The sequence below is a fragment of the Thamnophis elegans genome, chromosome 2 (genome assembly GCF_009769535.1).
Source record: "Thamnophis elegans isolate rThaEle1 chromosome 2, rThaEle1.pri, whole genome shotgun sequence".
Lineage (NCBI taxonomy): Eukaryota > Metazoa > Chordata > Lepidosauria > Squamata > Colubridae > Thamnophis > Thamnophis elegans.
The window spans coordinates 172,761,750-172,784,038 of NC_045542.1; the positions used below are offsets into that span (position 1 = coordinate 172,761,750).

At 45.6% G+C, this 22,289-nt stretch overlaps 1 protein-coding gene across 1 annotated transcript in view; it reads left to right on the plus strand.

Moving 5' to 3' along the window:
• LOC116503359 (zinc finger protein 345-like) overlaps positions 1-22,289 on the plus strand; it is a 74,386-nt gene that overhangs the window by 35,394 nt on the left and 16,703 nt on the right. Inside the window, exon 8 of the mRNA XM_032209728.1 lies at positions 9,040-11,790. Coding sequence (XP_032065619.1) covers positions 9,040-10,003 — 964 coding nt within the window. The 3' untranslated portion in view covers positions 10,004-11,790. Of the gene's footprint in view, positions 1-9,039 lie in introns of the transcript that reaches the window.

Here is a 22,289-nt window from a genome sequence, read left to right on the forward strand (position 1 = left end):
GCAAAAGTGCTGCACCGGCTCCGCAAGAAGCGCGCAGGCCCCCGCGGTAGGAAGGCCCGGGGGCGCTGCGTTGCAGAAGGGCACGGATCGGGGCTGCGCTGCTCTGCCCGCCCACCAGGGGGCGCTGCGGATCCGGTTAAGTTGGGATTTACAGGCGGTCGTTTGGATTCCCGGCGGTTTCTTTAGCTCCAGCGGTCATCCGTGGTATTGCAGCGCGGTGCCTGTGCACAAGACCCAGACTGGTCCAAAGGTGCTCCACTCCCCGCCCCCCCTCCCAGTGGAAACTGGACTTCCTGGTTTTTCTTTGAAGACCCTTCGCTTCTCATCCAAGAAGCTTCTTCGGCTCTGACAGGATATAGTGGGGAATGGAAGGATTGATATTCCTTGCAGACAGCTGGTCATCGGCATCCTTTTGTGGGGGGGGGGGGTGTCCTTGAAGCACTTGGGTCACCTGAGCAGTGCAAATGGTTTCTGTAGTCTTCAATTCCCCCCTCCTCTGGAAATCCATTCCTCCTCCCACCAAGGGTCTTCATCCCAAATTGTATAGCTGAAAGTCTGCAGAGATTCTCAGTCACCCAGGTTGTGGTTGTCCGAAAGGTGGTGTTTTTTTTTCAGGAGGCAACTGGATTTTCTTGTTTTTTTCTTTTGAAGCCAAGAAGTTTCTTCTGCTAGGCTGGCTGACCCAGCTGGGGATTCTCCCCCACAACCCCAGCCCGTTCTGAAAAATGGGCTTGGCTCAACGACTGCCCTTGGAGTGAGGGAGATGCTCTCCAAGTGAGGGAGGAAAGTTGCTGCCCACCCAAGACATAGGGAAGCGTCCTCCCTCTCTGCCTTGGAGTCGGACTTGTGTTCCACCTTAGAATTAGGAAGCACCTGCGTTTTGTCAGGCTCTCCTCCCTGTTGCCTGGGCTCATCCATGCTGCTCTGCTGCAATGAATCCAAATAGCTTTAGGGACCCAGGGAATTTTTGGCTCCCTTTCGCAGGTGCATCCGAGGAGTGTCGGCATCGGAAAATGAGCACAACTGAAGTTGCAGACAGCTTCCGCGGCATCCTCGCAGGAAACCCCAGGGGATTCTGGGGAGGGACCAGGGCGAAGATCCTGGAAGAAGAAGAAGGTGCCCTTACTTGGGATGTCCAGCGCTTCAGGGACTTTGTGTACCGGGAGGCCCAGGGTCCACGAGAGCTTTGCAGCAGACTCCACCGGCTTTGCCACCAATGGCTGAAGCCCGAAAGGAACACGAAGGCTCAGATGCTGGACCTGGTGCTCCTGGAGCAGTTCCTGGCTGTCCTGCCTGCAGAGATAGAGAGCTGGGTGCGGGAGTGTGGAGCCGAGACCAGTTCCCAGGCGGTGGCCCTGGCAGAAGGCTTCCTCCTGAGCCAGGCAGAAGAGAAGCAGCAGGAAGTGCCTCAGGTGAGATCTACATGTTGGATTGAAGGGTAGCCACAAGGGAAAACAATTAGGCTGTTGGTTTGAGTTCTGAGCTTGGCAATTTGGTCGCAATAAGTTTTGTCACCATTAGAGCAGACATCGTCGGAGTTTTGAATTGTGTTCGACGAGCACACTTCAAACCACACTGACGATGTCTCCTCAAATGGTGACAAAAAGTTTGCAACCAATTTGCCAAGCTTGGAGCTCAAACCAACAGCCTAACTAGCAATCCAAATATTTGCTAATATTCTACTAATATTCACTACAGAATATTCATTAATATTCTACTAATATTCAACCACATTTGAGGGAAAACAATATCAAATGGACAACATCTTCCTGGGCCTTAGGAGGAAATATGTCTTCTCCTTTTTCCCTTCTGGTCTTGGTGGGCTTCAGAATTGCAGATGGCGAGTGAGTTCTCCGTCCCCCCTCACATTGGCTTTTTACTTTCGTCGACAGTTGCAGGGAGAGGAATCCTTTGTGGAGGTGACAACAAGCAATGAATTCTCCAGTCCCCCAGGAGAGCTGGTTTTGGGTGGGAACTTTCAGGAGACTCTAAGTGGAGAGATCTTACCAGGTAAAAAGGAACACTTCCTCTGAAAAAAAATCCCAGCTTTTATTTTTCGTTTCATGGCAATGCCGGGGAGATACTTCTTCCACCTTATGTAATAACTCTACATGAGTAAGGTGATGCTCCACCTTTTCCTATAATGTATTCTTGCTTTAAAGGTCTATTTCCCCCCACATTTTCTCCCTCACAGGGGGAAGAACCGGTTCCCTGATGTTCAATGAAACGTCTTGTTTTTGCGGTGGAGCAGAAAAAACAACCGAAACTCTGGCTCAGGTACTGAAAGGATCAGACTCAATTGAGCCTACCTCATAGGATTCAAATTATCTTAGAAATATGGAGCTGGGAACCCCTCCCAAGATCATCAATCTGTCCTATTGTATCATGCAAGATAACCAGCAAAACCATCCTTAAGAGGCAGTCATCCATCCTGATACTCTGTTTCCCCTCGTTCTTCTTTCTGTCATCCCAAGTACCTTCAGCCATTTCTCCAGGCCTGTCAAACTGGCAGCCCATCAGCCGCATACGGCCCACGCAGGCCACCTCCACAAAGGCAAAAAACATCATGTCGCGATCTGGCCCGTGACTTGATCGAGTTTAATACCTCTGTCTTAAAGTGTATCCTGTAATTCTTGAATCACCTGTGTTGCCCTCCCTTGAACCTGCTTTTTTCTGTCAAGTCCTTCTGGCGATGTGCCTTGAAATGTTGATTGGTTTGGTTTTGGTTTGGTTTATTCTATTTATATGCCGCCCTTCTCCCAAGGACTCAGGGCGGCGTACAACATTAAAAGAAACACATAATATACAAAAGTTAAAAAAAAAATTAAATAGAATATCCCAAACCCAATTAAAATTGACAATGACATTTTTTTAAAGAATTCAAATTAAAATTAACAGTAATCAATAATTTATTTTGTTTTGTTCAGGCCAGGCTGGCTTGCTGGAAAAGCCAACTTTTTAGGGCGCGTCGGAAGGACCAGAGGTCGGGGATTATACGAAGCTCCGGGGGCAGCTCATTCCAGAGGGAAGGTGCTCCCACAGAGAAGGCTCTCCCCCTGGGGGTCACTAGCCGACACTGTCTGGCCAACGACACCCTGAGGAGGCCAACTCTGTGGGATCGCCCTGGACGATGGGAGGCTACCGGTGGCAGTAGGTGGTCTCGCAGGTACCCTGGGCCTAATCCATGGAGCGCTTTAAAGGTCATAATTAGTACCTTGAAATGTTGCTAAAATAAGATAGAAAATACTAACAGGTGCACTCCGAAGTGGTTCCTGGGGAGAATCATACAGATAATCCTCGACTTACAACCAAAATACTGCTTGCCTTTTTATTGCAATGGCTGTTAAGCAAATGTTCCAGTTGTTGAGCAAATCAATTAACTGAACCAATCGTTTTCTCCGGGGCAGGTTTTGCTGAAAAAAAAAAGAAATAAATTCCTTTGTGTCAGTCGTTTGTTTCATGGACTGCTCTACCTGATAGGGTAGGAAAGGAATGGAACAGATGTTGCCTTGAGCTCCTGAAGGAAAGGCAAAGTATAAATGTAATATTACAGTATTGACGGCAGCTTGTTAAATCCTGGATGCGATTTCCCAGCTGTTCAATGACATTGTTTGATATTGGGTACCGTGTAGCTCTCAGGGAATTCCTCAGACCAGAGGTGGGTTGCTCCCGGTTTGGCCTGGATTAGGCGAACCGATAGTAGCGGTGGCGGGAGGCTCCCACCTGACTGGACGCTTCTGTGCATGCATCGTGCATGCGTGTCCACAAGCGAACCAGTAGTAAAAAAATTGGCAATCCACCAATGCCCCAGACTATTGACTAAAAAGCAGACAGGAGCTCCTCAACATTTTTACTTCTCTGAGCGAGGACTGGAGGCCCTGAATTGTGGCGCTTGCAAAGCCCCTTACCCATTGATCGAGAAGAATAGTACGGTTGCTTTCATTAAGTGGCATTGAAATTGTTATACAATCGGTTGCTGATAAGTAGTGGATTCTCTCCATTCTCTCCTGTTACACCATGCAGAAAATGCCCACTGGTTATTTCCTGGAAATCCTTCCTGATTTGTCTATAAATAGTGTGTGTGTGTGTGGGGGGGGGTGTTTCTCTTCTTTCAGGGTCCTATCTCTTTTGAGGAGGTGGCTGTGTATTTCACCAAAGAAGAGTGGGATCTTCTAGATTCCAACCAGAGGGCCCTCCATGGGGAAGTCATGCTGGAGAATGCTCGGAGTGTGGCCTCTCTGGGTAAGGGAGCATCTGGGTTCTGCGTTCAGGTAAAGGGGGGGGGGGAATATTTACTAGTTAGAAGTAATTATTCCCTCTTGCTTTCTCCAAGAACCACCCAAACCAGAGTTTGTCTCCTGGCCGGAAGGAGAAGATCCATTCTTCTGGAATTCTGAAGGTGAGAGATCAGCAGGAATCTACTCAATGTTTTGAGGTTGAGGTTTGAGGTTTATTCGATTTATATGCCGCCCTTCTCCCAAGGACTCAGGGCGGCATATAACATTAAAAGAAACACATACTACAAAAGTTAAAAAGAAATTAAATAGGATATCCCCAAACCCAATTAAAATTAACAATGACACATTTTTAAAAAAGAATTCAAATTAAAAATAACAATAATTGCTTTGTTCAGGCCAGGCTGGCTTGCTGGAAAAGCCAACTTTTTAGGGTGCGTCGGAAGGACCGGAGGTTGGGGATTATACGAAGCTCCGGGGGCAGCCCATTCCAGAGGGAAGGCGCTCCCACAGAGAAGGCTCTCCCCCTAGGGGTCACCAGTCGACACTGTCTGGCCGACGGCACCCTGTGGAGGCCAACTCTGTGGGATCGCACTGGACGATCCCACAGTTTTGAGGAGGAAATGCCCTGGAGTATCTTTCAGGTGTTTAATATTGCCAAGAGAAATGGACTTTTGGAAGAACTAAATTTTTGCCTGATGAGTCTGCCTGTTGTTCTCAAATGCATTAATTTCTTGGCACATCGATGGCACAAGAGCTGCCCTTCTGGTGGAGCGGTTTCCCTGCTGGTTGTGGGAATGTTTTTTTTTTTGTTTCTTTTAAAGGTCCCTTAACCTTGATAGATTTCCAAAGCAGCAGCTCCACAACCTTTTGGGCACCGGTTCCGTGGAGATCAGTTTTTTTCCATGGACAGTAGCTGGTGTGGTTTTGTGTGCTGTCTGCATCCTGCGGATGGGGCTTCACTTGTTTGCACGGCCTAGTTTCTGGCATGCTGCTTGACTGGGGGGTCCATGCTCTAAAGGGCACCCCCCCTTTTCTGGAGATACATGGATCCCTGTTCTGACCCCCCTCCCTCCGTCCAGTAACGAATGCCGAGACAAGCTTAGCTGGAATGCCACAACACTTTATTGGCAGGACTATAAATCTTGGTGGCTGAAAGCCCAAACATGAACAGATAAAGAACCTTGGCAGCAACCCAGACTCCTACGGATGCAGATAACTGCTTCTCAGGCGTTGTTTCACAAATAGTTCAGACCAGATTACTTTAAACGGTTGTGTCCCGTAAGAAGTATCCTCCCCAAAAGCTCTTCTTAAATAAGCTCTTGAGAGGAGCCAAGCCACAACCACCTGGCTTAATTATCTCCGAGGAGCTTGTCTCTGACGCAGCTGTTGCCACCGTCGCTTCTGTGCCCGTTGTAATCTTGTGTCAGGGACAAACTCCCTTAATTCTTCTCCACGGCTCCATGCCTCAGGCACCTCCTGGTGCCCAACCAGCCTCTCTGGTCCCTGCTCTGAGTCTGAAGTCTGCCCAGGATCCTCCATCTCCTCCATAGCCAACTCATAAGGCTCGTCGCTATCTGAGTCCCTCAGCAGCTCCAGCGGATCCTGCTGGGCCACAACAGATTCCCAATATCTATCCTCCTGTTCCTTCCCCTTTCTGTTATGCAAACCACGAGGAGGAGATCCCGCAGTGCCATTGCTGTGGACTGGCAGTTCTGCCACATGCTAGTTCCAGTTTCATGTGGTTTAGAGATTTGTGATGTCTGCCCAAGAATAGAAGCTCACAAGATTCATTAGTATCCCACTGGTGGGAAAGTGCTTGAAAAGCAGCAGCTCTAAAGCGAGATCCTCCTAGAGAAAAAGGCCAACTCAGTTTTACAGGCAACCTGAGGAGAACGGGACTCCTTAGCTCCAAATTAATGTAGATCGGTGTTACAACATGCATTTATTGCTTGACCTGGAACTCTGAATTCAGATGTGGTCAGTTGCATCTGAATAGAAGTCTGCTGAATAGAAGCTGGTAAAATGGAGATGTTACTTTATTGGGCCATTTCAATCATACAAAACTAAATTCACAATAAATCCTTATCAGTTATTTCATAGCAGTAGCAATAGCAGACTTATATACCACTTCATAGGGCTTTCAGCCCTCTCTAAGCAGTTTACAGAGTCAGCATATTGCCCCCAACAACAATCCGGGTCCTCATTTTACCCACCTCGGAAGGATGGAAGGCTGAGTCAACCCTGAGCCGGTGAGATTTGAACAGCCGAACTGCAGTTAGCTGAAGTAACCTGCAGTGCTGCATTTAACCATTGCGCCACCTCGGCTCTTCATGGGCTGTTGGTGGGTTTATTTGGTTTGGAAGATGAGGAATCTACTTTATATTGTTACAGCAGCTTATTCTTATGTAACAGAAGAGCCGCGGTGTCACAGTGGTTAGAGTGTAGTACGGCAGGCTACTTCTGCTGACACTGCTGGCTACCTGCAATTTGGCAGTTCGAATCTCAACAGGCTCAGTATGGATTCAGCCTTCCATCCTTCCGAAGTTGATAAAACGGGGACCCAGATTTTTGTGGGCCAATGTGCTGACTCTGTAACCAGGAATGTAAAGCACTGTGAAGCACTATGTAAGTCTAAGTGCTAATGCTAATATGGATTTGCAATAATCTTGGCCTGATTTTTTTTGCCATTCTTCTAACTGGACAAATTTAGACCCATGGCTGGAAGGTAACCTTTTTCCAATTGGTCCTTCCTTTTATTACAGGTCCCCTCCCCCCCACATTTCCTCATTAAGCCATATTTTGAAAAATGATACCATGTGTACTAAATCTGTACTAAAATCAAGTGAAAATTGGACCTAAAAATATTGTCTGAACTGGCAGCATATTCAAAAACTACCCTATGTTTCAGGGCACAGGAGATAAAAGTACATAGGCCCCACACATTGGGTTTGCCCTTGGAAATGGGGAGGGTCTCACAACTCCTTTAGTTCTGATGATATTCAAGTTCAATGGGCTTTTGGTTCATGATAGCAATAGCAGTTAGACTTATATACCGCTTCATAGGGCTTTCAGCCCTCTCTAAGCGGTTTACAGAGTCAGCATATCGCCCCCACAGTCTGGGTCATTTCACCCACCTCGGAAGGATGGAAGGCTGAGTCAACCTTGAGCCAGTGAGATTAGAACCGCTGAACTGCAGATCTTCATGGTATTGGACCTGGGTACTTGAGAGACCACCTGCTGCCAATTACCTCCAATAGACCTATTAGATTCCACAGAGTAGGCCTCCTCTGAATTCCATCTACCGACCAATGCCGATTGGCTACCACCCGGAGGAGGGCCTTCTCTGTGGCTGCTCCGGCCCTCTGGAACGAGCTCCCTGTGGAGATTTGGACCCTCACCACCCTTCAGGCCTTCCGCAAAACCCTTAAAACCTGGCTGTTCCGACAGGCCTGGGGTTGACGAGTTCCCGTCCCCGCTCGAACTGTGTGGTTGTTGATTGTTTTTAAATTCTTTTTGTAGTTGCTTGTTTGTTGTTTTTCCCCTTGTCTGTATTCCCTCCCTTTGATTTGTTAGCTGCCCTGAGTCCCTCCGGGAATAGGGCGGCATATAAATGCAATCAAATCAAATCGGATAACAGTCAGCTGAAGTGGCCTGCAGTACTGCACCCTAACCACTGCGCCACCTTGGCTCCTGATGTGATTATGAATGCAATAATCTATAATCAATAATAATTGAAGATCTAAAAAGATCTTGACAGACTTGAACAATGGGCCCTATCCAACAAAATGAAATTTAATGTGGAGAAAAGCAAGGTTTTACATCTGGTCAGGAAAAAACAAAGGTATATGTACAGATTAGGAGAAGCCTGGCTCAGAAACAGTAACTGTGAGAGGGACCTTGGGAAGTCAGTGGCGTGCGACAGTAGCAAAAAAAGCTAATACAATCTTTGGTAGTATAAACAGAGGCATAGACTCACAATCACATGAAGCATTAGTACAGCTTTGTAAAGTCTTAGTAAGACCACACTTGAAATACTGCATCCAGTTTTGGTGACATTACAAAAAAGACGTTGAGGCTTTGGAAAAAGTGCAAATCGCAACCAAGACATTTAAAGGTGTGGAGACTAAAACATATGAAGAACTGTTGTGGGACTTGGGTTTGGCCAGTTAAAGAAAAGGAGGACTTTTTTTGGGGGGGGGGGTCATAATAGCAATGTTCCATTATTTGAGGGGCTGCCACAAAGGAGGGATTGATTTATTTTCCAAAGCACCAGAGGTCCGGGCAAGAAACAAAGAATGGGAACTAATCAAAGAGAGAAGCAATCTGGAATTAGGGACAGATTTCCTATTAGTGATGGCAATTAACCAGTGGAGCAGCTTGCCACCAGAAGTTATGGGTGGTTGAGGTTTTTAAGAAGAAACTAGACAGTCACTTGCCTGAAATGGTATAGGATCTCCTGCTTGAGCAGGGGGCTGGACTAGAAGACCTCCAAAGTTGTTTCCATCTCTACTCTGATTCTAATCCCTGGCTATTCTCCATATTATGCATTTTTTATTCTTGTCCGCTGCCCGAAAGCTATATGTGTGTAGGATACGAGCACTGTAAAATAACAAACCTAGAAAAGCTGCAAGAAGCATGAAAATGCAGAAATATAGATGCAGCTAAGAAGATTCTCTAATGATCGTCTCCATGTTTGCTTTAAATTTCTATTTTTTTCTCTCTCTCCAGCAGGCGGTGGCCAGAAAAACAGGAAGTGCATGGAGCCCTCTCTGAAATACCTCAATCATAATTTGCTTTCAAGTCCATGCACAGGGGAGAAACCCTACAAATGCTTTGAATGTGGAAAGAGCTTTAGTATGAGCAGCCACCTGCTTTCTCACCAGAGGACTCATGCGGGGAAAAAGTCGTATAAGTGCTTGGAGTGTGGAAAGAGTTTCACGCAGAACTTCAGCCTGACAGTCCATCAAAGAACTCATACTGGGGAAAAACCTTACGAATGCATGGACTGCGGGAAGTGCTTCAGCCGCAGCCAGCATCTCATTCAACACAGAAGCGTCCACACAGGGGAGAAACCCTTTCAATGTGCCGACTGTGGGAAGTGCTTCAGCCGCAGCCAGCATCTTGCCCAACACCGAAGTATCCACACCGGAGAGAAACCGTACAAATGCACAGAGTGTGGAAGGCGCTTCAGCAATAGCGGAAGTCTAAATACCCACCAGAGAACTCATACAGGGGAGAAACCCTATAAATGCCTCGAGTGTGGGAAGAGCTTCAGCAAGAGCAGTAACCTCACGGCCCATAAGCGGATCCATACAGGGGAGAAGCCATATCAATGCTTGGAGTGCGGGAAGAACTTCAGCAAGAGAAGCAACCTTTATAAACATCAGACGATCCACACAGGAGAAAAACCTTACACCTGCATGGAATGCGGGAAGAGTTTCCGGATGAGTGGGAACTTTTATAAGCACCAGAGAATCCATACAGGAGAGAAACCCTATGAATGTCTGGAGTGTAGGAAGCGCTTTGCCCTTAGGCACCAATTGACTTCACATCAAAGAACCCATGCTGATGAGAACCCATTCCAATGCTTAGTGTGTGGCAAGGACTTTAAGTATAGTGAGCAACTTACTCAGCATGAAACCACCACCCACACGGCATCCAGCCAAAATGGAGATGTGGTTAGAGAAGCTTCAGCTCCCTTTGAGAGCTCCTATTTGTATCCTGACAATTGTTTAATCTCCTTTATTTGGTCCGGAAACCGGTGATAAATATTGTCTCTTTTGGTATCTGGGGCTGAACCAAGAGACATAATGGAAGAACAGAGAATCATTGTAATCCTCTCTTCTCCTGGCAACATCTGGAAGGAAACTGAGGTTATAACTGAAAAATAATTACAGCTTCAATCATTTTTAACCCTGATGATTGGTTGATATCGATAATATTTGTATCTTAAACAATGCAGTGGAGAATGAGACAGTCAACTGGAAGCCACCCATAACAGAACTGCAGAGAGTAATTACATTCTGTTATCTCACCCAGAAAGGCTTCTAGAAGGTTCTGTGTGACAGATGTGTGATATGAAATATCAACTCAGACATGAATAAGAATTTGAAAGGATTCATCTTTCCACAGATATTTATGGGTGGAGCAAGAAATGCCACACCCATTGGCATTATCATGCAAATGATGTCTGTGATATCTATGTGGCTTCTACTGTTGCCTTTTCTCCTCCCCATTGCATTTAATGTGCTTTGATGAAGTATAATAACTTCCTTATGTTCATTTTCAAAGATCTTCTGGAGCCTGCTCAAGATAACAGAAAAGCTTAAACAGGATCCCATCCAAAATCTCTTAGGATGAAACCAAACCTGTGGCTGGTAATTGGCAGACTTGTTCAAATGACATCCTTTGGGTAGAAGGAGAAAAATCTGAATTATATTCTTGTTCCTGCAACTTTCACCATCCAACAATCTTGAGATTTTCTTCCAGATGGGAAAGGTTTTATTATCTACTAGGGTTGAAACCTCTTCGGGAGAGGCTTACTCATGAGCCGGTCTTAATCTGACACCAGTTCATAAAATGTCAACACAGTTTTTTCTGATCTCTTAAGTGGACCTCTCATTCAGCCAACTTGTCTCTGAAAGTCCTCAAAAGTTACTTAAGACTTGTTTCAGGTTTATTGTAGTCTTGTTAGTTCTGTAGTGATGTAAATCTTTTTTACGGCGTTTCCTGGAATTGCAGATGTATAATTTAAATGTTTTCCTCTTTATGGTGGTTTCTTTTTAAACAAGTATTTTATTGCAGCGGTGAAATAATTTTGCCATCTTTCTGTGCTTAGTAGGAGACTGTAGATAAAGAAGTGGAAAGAATGTTGTTAATGTCACAAAAATAAGGATTTTTAAAACTTTTTTCATCCTCTCACAATACCTACAGCCCTCCAGTATTTTTAAATTTAGAGGTTGGTGACTCCAGCAGTTTTAGGAGACTAACATTTAGAAAACAAGAAGGATGATGTATGTCCAGAGAAGCCTCAGGGATCTCAAAAATGCAAATGGGTAACCTAAACATATTGCTGTCTGTAGGTCTCAAATGTATGTTAGTAGTTTGTAATCACAGATGACTGGGTCTGCATAATCATGGCCATTTCAGCCATTCCCCCAGCTGCCACAAAGAAGGGAGGGAGGCTTCTGCTTCCTGCCTCACTTTCTTTTTTTAATCCAAACAAAATACTTTTTTGAAAGAAAATATATATATGCATACTGCTTGATTCGTGATGGAATTGCCATGGACAATTTCAGGGAGATTCTCTGCCTCCTGCCCACATTAACTTGGATTAATTTATATCACCTATCTGTGCTGCTGAAGAAGCGTATGGAAATGGAAAAGGACACAGAGACAGCATTCTTCGAGAAGGCCCAGTTTTGCTGCATCTCTTAAGACTTTGCTTTGATTTTAGAAATTTAAGTAACTTCCAGCGTGAAAGATTCTATCCTGTTTGGTTGGATAGAGTTAGTTCAACCTCGGGATGTGCCAAATAAAATGTTTTAGTCTAGATAAACAAAATAGGTTTCATTATTTTGAATGCCAACTGGAAAACATCTTTTAACTAAATATATTCATGAAAGGATTATAGCTGCCTTCTAAATATTTACAGATGTTAGCTATGGTAAGTTGAAAAAGGGGAAGGGTCAACTGGCACAGCCCTTTTCCCCATTTTTCCAATGGGAAATAAATTTTACTAAATGTCAAGGCAAGGACATATTTCTTGGAAAAAAGACAGGAGATGATGCTATTTTAGTTGGAAAGTCCTATTTGATCTGTTGATCAAGATTTACCCATTGAAGTAGAGTTGCTGTTTGATGACCCAGTCTTTAATTGGAAAAGAAAGAGAAAGAAAGAAAGAGAAAGAAAGAAAGAAAGAAAGAAAACAACCAGCAGCAAGATGGTTACAACAGTGAATGCACCTTCGATCTGGTTAAAAGGCCAAGTTGAAGAGAGATCTTCCGAAGAAAATCCATGTGGTCAACTCAAGATTCAACATAGATTTGGTGGCATGTAATTAGCATTTGATTGGTAAATCAACTCAGAATATATTAACTTGCCCTGAGTGTTTCAGGCAAGTAGATATTTGGTTTCAACATTTATATTTGAATGTTGCCCATATAATTAGATTCAATTCCAATTTTAGATGATTTTCTAAATTGCAGTATCCCTAAACACTACATCTAAGTCACCAAAACTCTTTTTTAGCTTTGTAAACAAGAAAATCCTTCCAGATTTAATGTGTGTGAATGTGTTTCTTCAGTAAAGTGAACTGTGCTTGTTATTATTTTTAGTATGGTGTTTTTCTCTTTATCTGTATTACTGTTAATATGTGTGATACATTTTATAAATTCTCCTAAAAGTTCATTTAAATCAGGGATTAACTCAAAATTCCACTGAAGCACAAATTGTGTATTATTATGGCACAGGAGGCAGTCAAAGCAAATATGAAATGTGGGAAGAAACAATTTTTCTTTGAACTTGCAAACAGAAAATGACCTACTTAATTTTAATGGGAATTTATCCATATTTGTTTGCTCTCTTACTTTGATGATAGAATAGAATAGAATTCTTTATTGGCCAAATGTGATTGGACACACAAGGAATTCAGTCTCAAATGTGAAAACTTTTCTAGACCATTTCGCCGAATTCATGAGCTGTAGATTATTTTGTTCTTCCCTCACCAAAGATGAAAAGTGTATGTAATGTTAAAAAAAAAAACTTTTTACAGAAATAAAATATGATTAGAAGATAGCAAGAACACTTATATACCGCTTCATAAGATATGAAGTCTGTAAATGTTAGTAATCTATAGCAATAGCAATAGTAGTTAGACTTATATACCGCTTCATAGGGCTCTCAGCCCTCTCTAAGCGGTTTACAGAGTCAGCATATTGCCCCAACAATCCGGGTCCTCATTTCACCCACCTTGGAAGGATGGAAGGCTGAGTCAACCCTGAGCCGGTGAGATTTGAACAGCCGAACTGCAGAACTGCAGTCAGCTGAAGTAGCCTGCAGTGCTGCATTTAACCACTGTGCCACCTCATCTCTTCTGATTTCCCAACTACTGTTTTTGAGCAAAGAAGGACATTTTTGAGTTTGTAAAGCCTCCATTACCCCAACATGACTTGTATTGTAGATTATACAAAATTGTTGGCAAGGGAGTCAGAAGAATCTTTATAGATGGGAATTTAATTTGGAAATGCCCACCTGTAATATCCTATGTCCTGCAAGATCTATAGGACAGCACAGCAAAATGATTTAGGATGCATATCTACAAAGACCTACCCAGTAATGTGTGCTCTTACCATACAGAGAAGAGGAAAAAACAATTAGATGGGAAGGAATCAGATAATAGCAATACAATAGCAGAGTTGGAAGGGACCTTGGAGGTCTTCTAGTCCAACCCCCTGCCTAGGCAGGAAACCCTATACAGTTTCAGACAAATGGCTATCCAACATCTTCTTAAAGACTTCCAATGTTGGGGCATTCACAACTTCTGGAGGCAACTTCTGTTCCACTGATTAATTGTTCTCAGTCAGGAAATTTCTCTTCAGTTCCAAGTTGCTTCTCTCCTTGATTAGTTTCCACCCATTGCTTCTTGTTCTACACTCAGGTGCCTTGGAGACTAGTTTGACTCCCTCTTCTTTGTGGCAACCCCTGAGATATTGGAAGACTACTATCGTGTCTCCCTTAGTCCTTCTTTCTATTAAACTAGACATACCAAGTTCCTGCAACTGTTCTTCATATGTTTTAGTCTCCAGTCCCCTAATTCTTGTTGTTGCTCTTCTCTGCACTCTTTCTAGAATCGCCACATCTTTTCTACATCGTGGTGACCAAAACTGAATGCAGTATTCCAAGTGTGGCCTTACCAAGGCATTATAAAGTGGTATTAACACTTCACTTGATCTTGATTCTATCCCTCTGTTCATGCAGCCTAGAACTGTGTTGGCTTTTTTGGCAGCTGCTGCACACTGCTGGCTCATATTTAAATGGTTGTCCACTAGGACTCCAAGATCCTTCAGTTACTCCTGTTGAGCAAGGTACCACCTATACTGTACCTGTGCATTTCATTTTTCTTGCCTAAATGTAGAACCTTACTCTTTTCACCATTGAATTTCATTTTGTTAGATAGCGCCCAATGTTCAAGTTCTTCTGGAATGTTGGCTATTCCTGCCAGCTTGGCGTCATCTGCAAATTTGATGAGTTCCCCATTTATTCCCTCATCCAAATCATTGATGAAGATGTTGAAGAGTACTGGGTCCAAAACAGAGCTTGGGGTACTCCACTGCATACTTCCCTCTATGCAGATGCAGTTCCTTTGAGGACTACATGTTGAGTGCGGTTGGTCAGCCAGTTACAAATCCATCTGGTGGTGATGCTGTCTAACCCACATCCTTCTACTTTATCTAGTAGTAGGTTATGGTCTACCTTATCAAATGCCTTACTGAAGTCCAAGTAAACTATATCGACGGCATTCCTCTGGTCCACTAATTTTGTCACATTATCAAAGATGGTATGGATGGTTTTTTTGGCTCTCCAATACAGTGACTATAAGTGACCTGGATTTAATAGACTCAAACCTTGGTCATTTAGTTAGAATCTAAATATAGAATAACTGAGTTGCAAGGGTCCTTGGAGGTCTTCAAGTCCAACCTTCTGCTTAGGCAGGAAACTCTATACCAGAAGACTTCAAACTTGGCAATTTTAAGACTTGTGGATTTCAACTCCCAGAATTCTCCAGCCAGCTGGAGAATTCTGGGACTTGAAGTCCACAAGTCTTAAAGTTGCCAAGTTTGGGGACCCCTGCCTTGTACCATTTCAGACAAATGGTTATCTAATCTCTTAAAAATTTCCAGTGTTGGAGCATTCACAACTTTTGGAGGCAAGTTGTTCCACTGATTAATTGTTCTGTCAGGAAATGTATCCTTAGTTCTAGGTTGCTTCTCTCTTTGATTAGCTTCCATCCATTGTTTCTTGTCCTGCCCTCAGGTGCCTTTAAACTTGGAGAATAGCTTGACTGGACTCCCTCTTCTTTGTGGCAACCCCGTCAGATATCAGAACACTGTTATTGGATCACCCCTAGTCCTTCTTTTCATTAAACTAGACATGCCCACTTCCAGCAACTGTTCTTTATATGTTTTAGCCTCCAGACCCCTAATCATGCAGTATTCCAATTGTGGCCTTACCAAGGCATTATAAAGTACAATAATACAATAGCAGAGTTGGAAGGGGCCTTGGAGGTCTTTTAGTCCAACCCCCTGCCTAGGCAGTGGTATTAACACTTCACATGGTCTTTAGTTCGGTTTTCGTACCAGAAGGGAGCCGTTTATTTTAATAAAGGAAAGTTTCCCAATAAAACTATAAATTACCAAATGCCTTCAACTCGTTCAGAATTTAATAAAACCATTTTTCTAGTTTAACTCTCCATTTTCTGTAGGCCCTACCTACTAAATTCCTTAAAATCCAATTCCACTATATTCTCATACCTTTCCATTTGATAGCTCCATATTTGCTTATGGCAGACTTCTCCAATGCTGTCATCTTAATGATTCCGGTCACGCTTTTCCCCACCGAGCTCAATTTTTAAAAATCTTTTTTCAGTTTTTGTGTTCTAGTTTTGTTTGGTTTAATCTTAGCTTTCTTCGCCTTTTCTGACGGGTTCTTCCCGACCCTCAACCGCTTCTGAGGGAAACTTTCCCCTCAGACCGGTTCTGAGGGAAGCCAAAAAGTGCCTCCCCCTCCCCGGTTTTCTCAGCTGCTGCCTCTTTCCTGGCTGCCTCTCCTGAATTAATTAATTTAAATTTCACTCTTTTCTTGAATCTGAACTTTGGGTCGCTTCCTTTAGCCTTTCTCTTAGGAGCCTCGAGCCGGCAGAGCTCACAAACAGCCATCGCAGATTCTTCCCGCCTTCTTGCCTCCTGCCCAACGGTTCTGTTTGATTGGCAGCTGGGTCGTCCTGACGACAGAGGCGGGCCAAGAAGGGAGGAGGAGGGAGAGGTGGTGTCAGGCACCACTCCATTCCATAATTAGGAAAGAAGACTAAGAGACTCCATGATTGGAAATCAAAAGTACTTTTACTAATTATAAATGGTAAGCGAGCAGTAGCAAAGCAAAGTCTGCTTAATTTGGCGCGAAAGCAATTGATATATAGAATAGCCCGTTCCCCCCCCCTTAGGATCAAAGCTCCAGTCCAATCATAAGTCCTTCAAGTGTCAGGTGTGAGATAACTTCAAAAAGACAGGCCGAAAGATGGAATGTCGAGGCCGTTGATGCAGGCGGGAACCACAGACGCATGCGCAATCCCAACGTCTGGCACATCCTAGAACATTCCTCCAGCACATCAATTAACCCCTCCCAAATACCAGCCCCCCCATTCCCGTTTCATGGCAGCTGAAGCAACAGCAAGGCAGAAGCTGACATCCGGCCGTCCCCCGGAAAAAAGGCTGTCAGGCCTGGGGAAAAAAAAAAAGAAACAAAACAGACAAACGACAAAACACAAAAAGAAGAGGGAGGGGAGAAAAGTCAAGGCTTGTCGGGATAAGAAGCATAAAATTTCTGTAGCAGGCGGGGAGCACGAACGTGGGATTTATCAACCCATTCCGTGTGGGAGGGGGGAAAGTGCTTCCAAGCTACCAGGTATTGGATGCGATTACGGTGCCTGCGGGAATCAAGAATTTCACGAACTTCAAAATGACGTTCCCCATCAATCAGCAACGGAGCAGGCGGAGGTTCATCTGGGGGGTGTAAGTGGGAGACCCGAACAGGCTTGATGAGGTTGACGTGGAACACCGGGTGGATTCGGTTGAGATGTTTGGGCAATTGCAAACGAACAGAAACAGGATTGATGACTTTCACAATAGGGAAAGGGCCAACATACTTGGGTCCCAATTTCTTTGATTTCTGTGTAGTGTGCAAGAATTTCGTGGACAAATACACCAAATCCCCAATGCGGTATTCATAGGGCTGAGAGCGTTTCTTATCGGCTTGCTTCTTATGGGCCTTATGTGCAGCGTCCAAAGTGGAAAGAGTCAGAGGCCAAAGGCGACTGAGACGCTCACTCCAGTCCGCAACTGAAGGAACCTGTGGTTGGGCAGTAGGCAATTCGGGAATAGGAACAAAATCTTGGCCATAAACGACCCGAAAAGGGGTGAACCCCGTGCTGGAGTGAACCGAGTTGTTGTAGGCCACCTCAGCATGTGGCAACAAGTCGACCCAATCGTCTTGTTGATAATTGATGAAACAACGTAAATATTGCTCAAGGACGGAATTTGTACGTTCACAGCCGCCATTAGTCTGAGGATGGTAGGCGGAGCTAAGGCCCTGGGCGGACCCAATGCGTTTGAGAAATTCCTTCCAAAAAGTAGATGTAAATTGGACCCCACGATCGGAGATAATACGGTCGGGAACCCCATGCAAACGGTAGATGTGTGAAAGGAACAGTTTAGCCAATGCCTTGGCGGAAGGAATTTTGTGACAAGGCACGAAATGAACTTGCTTGGAAAACAAATCAGTGACCACCCAGATGATGGTATGCCCCTGGCTTTCGGGAAGCTCAACAATAAAGTCCATAGAAATCTCCTTCCAAGGGGCAACCGGGCGAGCGACGGACTGGAGTAGTCCCTGCGGTTTCCCCGGCGGTTTTTTGGCGGTAGCGCAAACTGGGCAACTGGCCACATAAAGTTCAATGTCCTTTTTTAAAGAGGGCCACCAGAATTGTCTCTTCACGAGGTGCAAAGTTTTTACGAACCCAAAATGACCCGCCAATCTGGAGTCATGAGCGCGACGAAGGACGACCAGACGTAGGGACGCGGGGATGTATAATTTAGCACCAATCCACGGTAGATCGTCCCGCATGGTGCACTCGTCCCGATGGTTCAGAAACCAGTCGTCGTGAGGAAGAGCTTTTTTAAGGTCAGAAAGTAGATCTTGAGGCACTTCCCTCTGAGCTTGGGTCTGCTGACGTGTGAGTACCGGAGCTGCCAGGAGCGGTTGAACGATACTCAGTGTAGAGCAATTATATTGAGGTAATCGGGACAACGCATCCGCCATGAAGTTCTTTCCGCCTGGGATATACTTTAGAGTGAAATTGAAACGGTTGAAATATTGGGCCCATCGCATCTGTTTGGGGGAGAGACGACGAGGCGTTCGTAACGCTTCCAAGTTCTTGTGGTCAGTCCAAACCTCAAATGGGTGTTTAGCACCTTCTAGGAAATGGCGCCAAGTAGCGAGGGCCCAACGGACGGCGAAAGCCTCCTTCTCCCAAACCGCCCAACGCCGCTCCGTGTCAGTGAGTTTACGGGAGGTGTATGCGCAAGGCTGCAAGTTACCTTGGTCGTTGGCTTGCAGCAGAATGGCCCCTACGGCGACATCACTGGCATCAGCCTGGACGACGAAAGGCCGGTCGAGATCAGGATGCTTAAGAACTGGTTCAGCGGCAAAAAGGCGTTTAAGTTTCTCGAATGCCGCTTGGCATTCCATGTTCCAGTCTAAAGGCTTATTAGGTTTAGGTTTCGGATCGCCTTTTGTCTTGAGCAAATTAGTAATAGGGAGGGCAATCTGAGCAAAAGAGGGAATGAATTGACGGTAGAAATTAGCGAAACCCAAAAATTTTTGCAATTGCTTACGAGTTTTGGGCGCGTCCCATTCAGTGACCGCCTTCACTTTTTCAGGGTCCATTTCAATGCCATCAGGGGAGATGCGGTAGCCCAAATAGTCAATTTTAGATTGGTGAAACTCACACTTAGACAATTTAGCATAAAGGTCAGCGGCACGGAGTTTTTTCAGAACAGTGCGCACCAGATTGACGTGGTGGTCGTAACTGCGAGTATAAATGAGGATATCGTCCAGGTATACGATAACGCCCTTGTAGAGATGATCGTGCAAGATTTCATTAATAAGTTGCATGAACACAGCAGGAGCCCCTTGTAGGCCAAAAGGCATAACCCGGAACTGGAAGCAACCAAGAGGGCAGTTGAAAGCAGTCTTCCATTCGTCGCCTTCCTTAATGCGTACTCTATAGTAAACTTCTCGCAAGTCCAATTTAGTGAAAATGCGGCCCTTCCCTAGCTGTGCCAACAAGTCCTTCATCAATGGGAGTGGGTAGAGGTTCTGAGTTGATACAGCGTTAAGATTTCTAAAATCACAGCATAAGCGAAGAGAGCCATCTTTCTTTTCACGAAACAGTACAGGGGCAGCCACTTTGGGTTGAGCCGGTTCAATGAAACCACGTTTCAAATTTTTGTCAATGAAAGAACGCATCTCCTCCATTTCCCTGGGCGACATGGAATAAATCCGGGGTTTAGGGAGCTTAACCCCGGGTAAAATGTCTATGGAGCAATCAGTAGGCCTGTGGGGGGGGCAGAATGTCCGAAGATTGTTCGCTGAAGACGTCCTTAAGATCCAGATATTCCTTCGGAATTTTCTCCTCCCCTGCAATCCTCTCCTGCCCTCTAGCGGCCATTTCAGGAACGTCAGTGATAGGTTGGTCCAGAGAGCCCTCTCCCACTGGAGGCACCTTCGAGCGAACGCGTAAGCGGCCTGTTCGCCAATTTATGTGAGGGTTCCACTTCCGGAGCCATGGGATGCCCAAAATGAGTGGCCTGTCCATGCCAGGTGCGACCACAAAAGAGATTAATTCAGTATGGGTACCCATCCTCATTTCCAAAGGCTCCGTAAAAAAATGGGCGCCCCCCCCCCGCAATGGATCCATCTATTTGGCAAAATACAATTGGGGTTTTCAAAGTGCGCAATTTGAGGCCTAATTTTTCCACCATGGCTGGGTTGATCATGGAGCGGGAACAGCCAGAATCAAGTAAGGCCAGGAGGGTGGCAGGTTCCCCCTCAGGAGGAACTTTTAATTCAATAGGGATTAGCAGGGGCCCCTTGTTTGAACTCACCCAGTGAGGCGATGTGTCGTCATCGGAGTCCTCCGAAGAAGAGGAGGTAGCGTCCGCGTCTCCCTTTAACGGCTGGGCAAAAGGAGGGGGGTTGGATTCCCCAGCGAAAGCGGATTCCTTCTTCTTCTTTTCAGGGCCTCTGCCAGACTTTTCCTCACGTTTGGGAGGGAGTTGCGCAGAGAGGGGTAATTTAGCACGGCATTCGGGGGCGGTGTGCCCTAATTTGCCACAGCGAAAGCATGTTACAGGCCTGGAGAAGCCAGAAGGGGGCCCCCTTGCTTCACCTCGTCGTTTGAAGAGCGATTGAGTGGTTGGAGGGGGGAGGGATTTGGCAGCCCTCTCTTTCCGCTTCCTTCTTTCCTCTTTAGCATAACGAAGACGGGTTAAGTCGAGTTCAGCGTCCGCTGCATGCTCAAACCAAGTGATTAAACGTCTCGGCAGGTTACGATTGACACATTGCTGATAAATGTCTTCATTCAGTCCTTCAGCAAATCTGTCCAGAAGGGCGTCCTCCCCCCAACCTCTCATGTATTGGGAAAGACACTGAAATTCCTGGATGTATTGGGCGACAGGTTTATCGTCTTGTTCAAAGGTTAAAAACTTCAATTTGTTCCGCTTCTCAGTTAACGGGTCATCAAAACGTTGGCGGAAAGCCTCCATAAAGCGGTTGAAATTCCCCAAGAGGGGAGAACCAGACATATGCAAAGCAGTTGACCATGTCGCCGCCTCACCATCTAAGGACAAAAGAATCATCCTGACTCTCATGGTGTCAGTTTCAAAGTCCCGGCCATAAATCTCCATGTAGTTAAACACTTGCATAAGAAACGAGGGCAGGCTAGCAGAACCACCATTATAACGTACAGGCAAGGGAGGGATTTTAGCCATCCGATGTCTTCGGGGGGGAGGGCCTCCTTGATCAGCAACACCTCTAGCCGCAGGGGGCGAAGCAGGCCGAGGGGGAGGGGGAGATGTCGGGCGTGGGTAACGTTGCCAATTTCTCCAGTCTCTTTCCTCCTCCCCCCTTCTCTCCCCCAAATATGTTTGACCCCAATAATCAGGTAATTCACTCCGCTGGGGTTTTCTCATGGGCCCCTGGTGCTGGTAGCTTCTCCATTCTCCTTCATCGCCCCCCCTTCTTTCCTCAAAGTACCTTTGGCTCCAATAGTCAGGGAACTCACTCGTCTGGGGTTTTCTCACGGCACCCGGCTCCAGCGAAGTTTGTCGGGGTGGTCTTTGGGTGAGTCCAGCATTCCAGCTTGTCTCTGTCTCTCTTTGTCCCACCGAAGTTGACCATCGGGGTGGGGGGGAAGGTTCAGGCTGGCTGGAAATTTGCAGTTGCAGTAAATCTTCGTGCAAGGATCGGTCAGGCGGGCTGGGCTCGTGTAAAGAAAGGTCGGGAGGTCCTAGTTCACTGGAATCCGCCCCTCCAACGGCCCCCTCCTCCTCTCTGCTCGGAGAAGACATTATTTCCCTTCTCGGTAGACGTAAATCTCCTGGAAAGGGGTTTTATTAATCAGACTTTGCTTCTTGTCAAGCCCCACTCCATTACATAATTAGGAAAGAAGACTAAGAGACTCCATGGGTTGGAAATCAAAAGTACTTTTACTAATTATAAATGGTAAGTGAGCAGTAGCAAAGCAAAGTCTGATTAATATGGCGCGAAAGCAATTGATATATAGAATAGCCCGTTCCCCCCCCCCCTTAGGATCAAAGCTCCAGTCCAATCATAAGTCCTTCAAGTGTCAGGTGTGAGATAACTTCAAAAAGACAGGCCGAAAGATGGAATGTCGAGGCCGTTGATGCAGGCGGGAACCACAGACGCATGCGCAATCCCAACGTCTGGCACATCCTAGAACATTCCTCCAGCACATCAATTAACCCCTCCCAAATACCAGCCCCCCCCTTCCCGTTTCATGGCAGCTGAAGCAACAGCAAGGCAGAAGCTGACAGGTGGCTTAGAACCTGCTGCGTCCGTCTGCCTGTCCTTTCACAGGTGACTCTGGTCTACAGGGATAAAGGTGCCAAAGATGCTTTTTCAAGAGGCAACCTGACTTTCTGGTAAAATTGTGAAATTAATCTTATTCTTTGATTGAGAAGAAGCAGAAAGTCC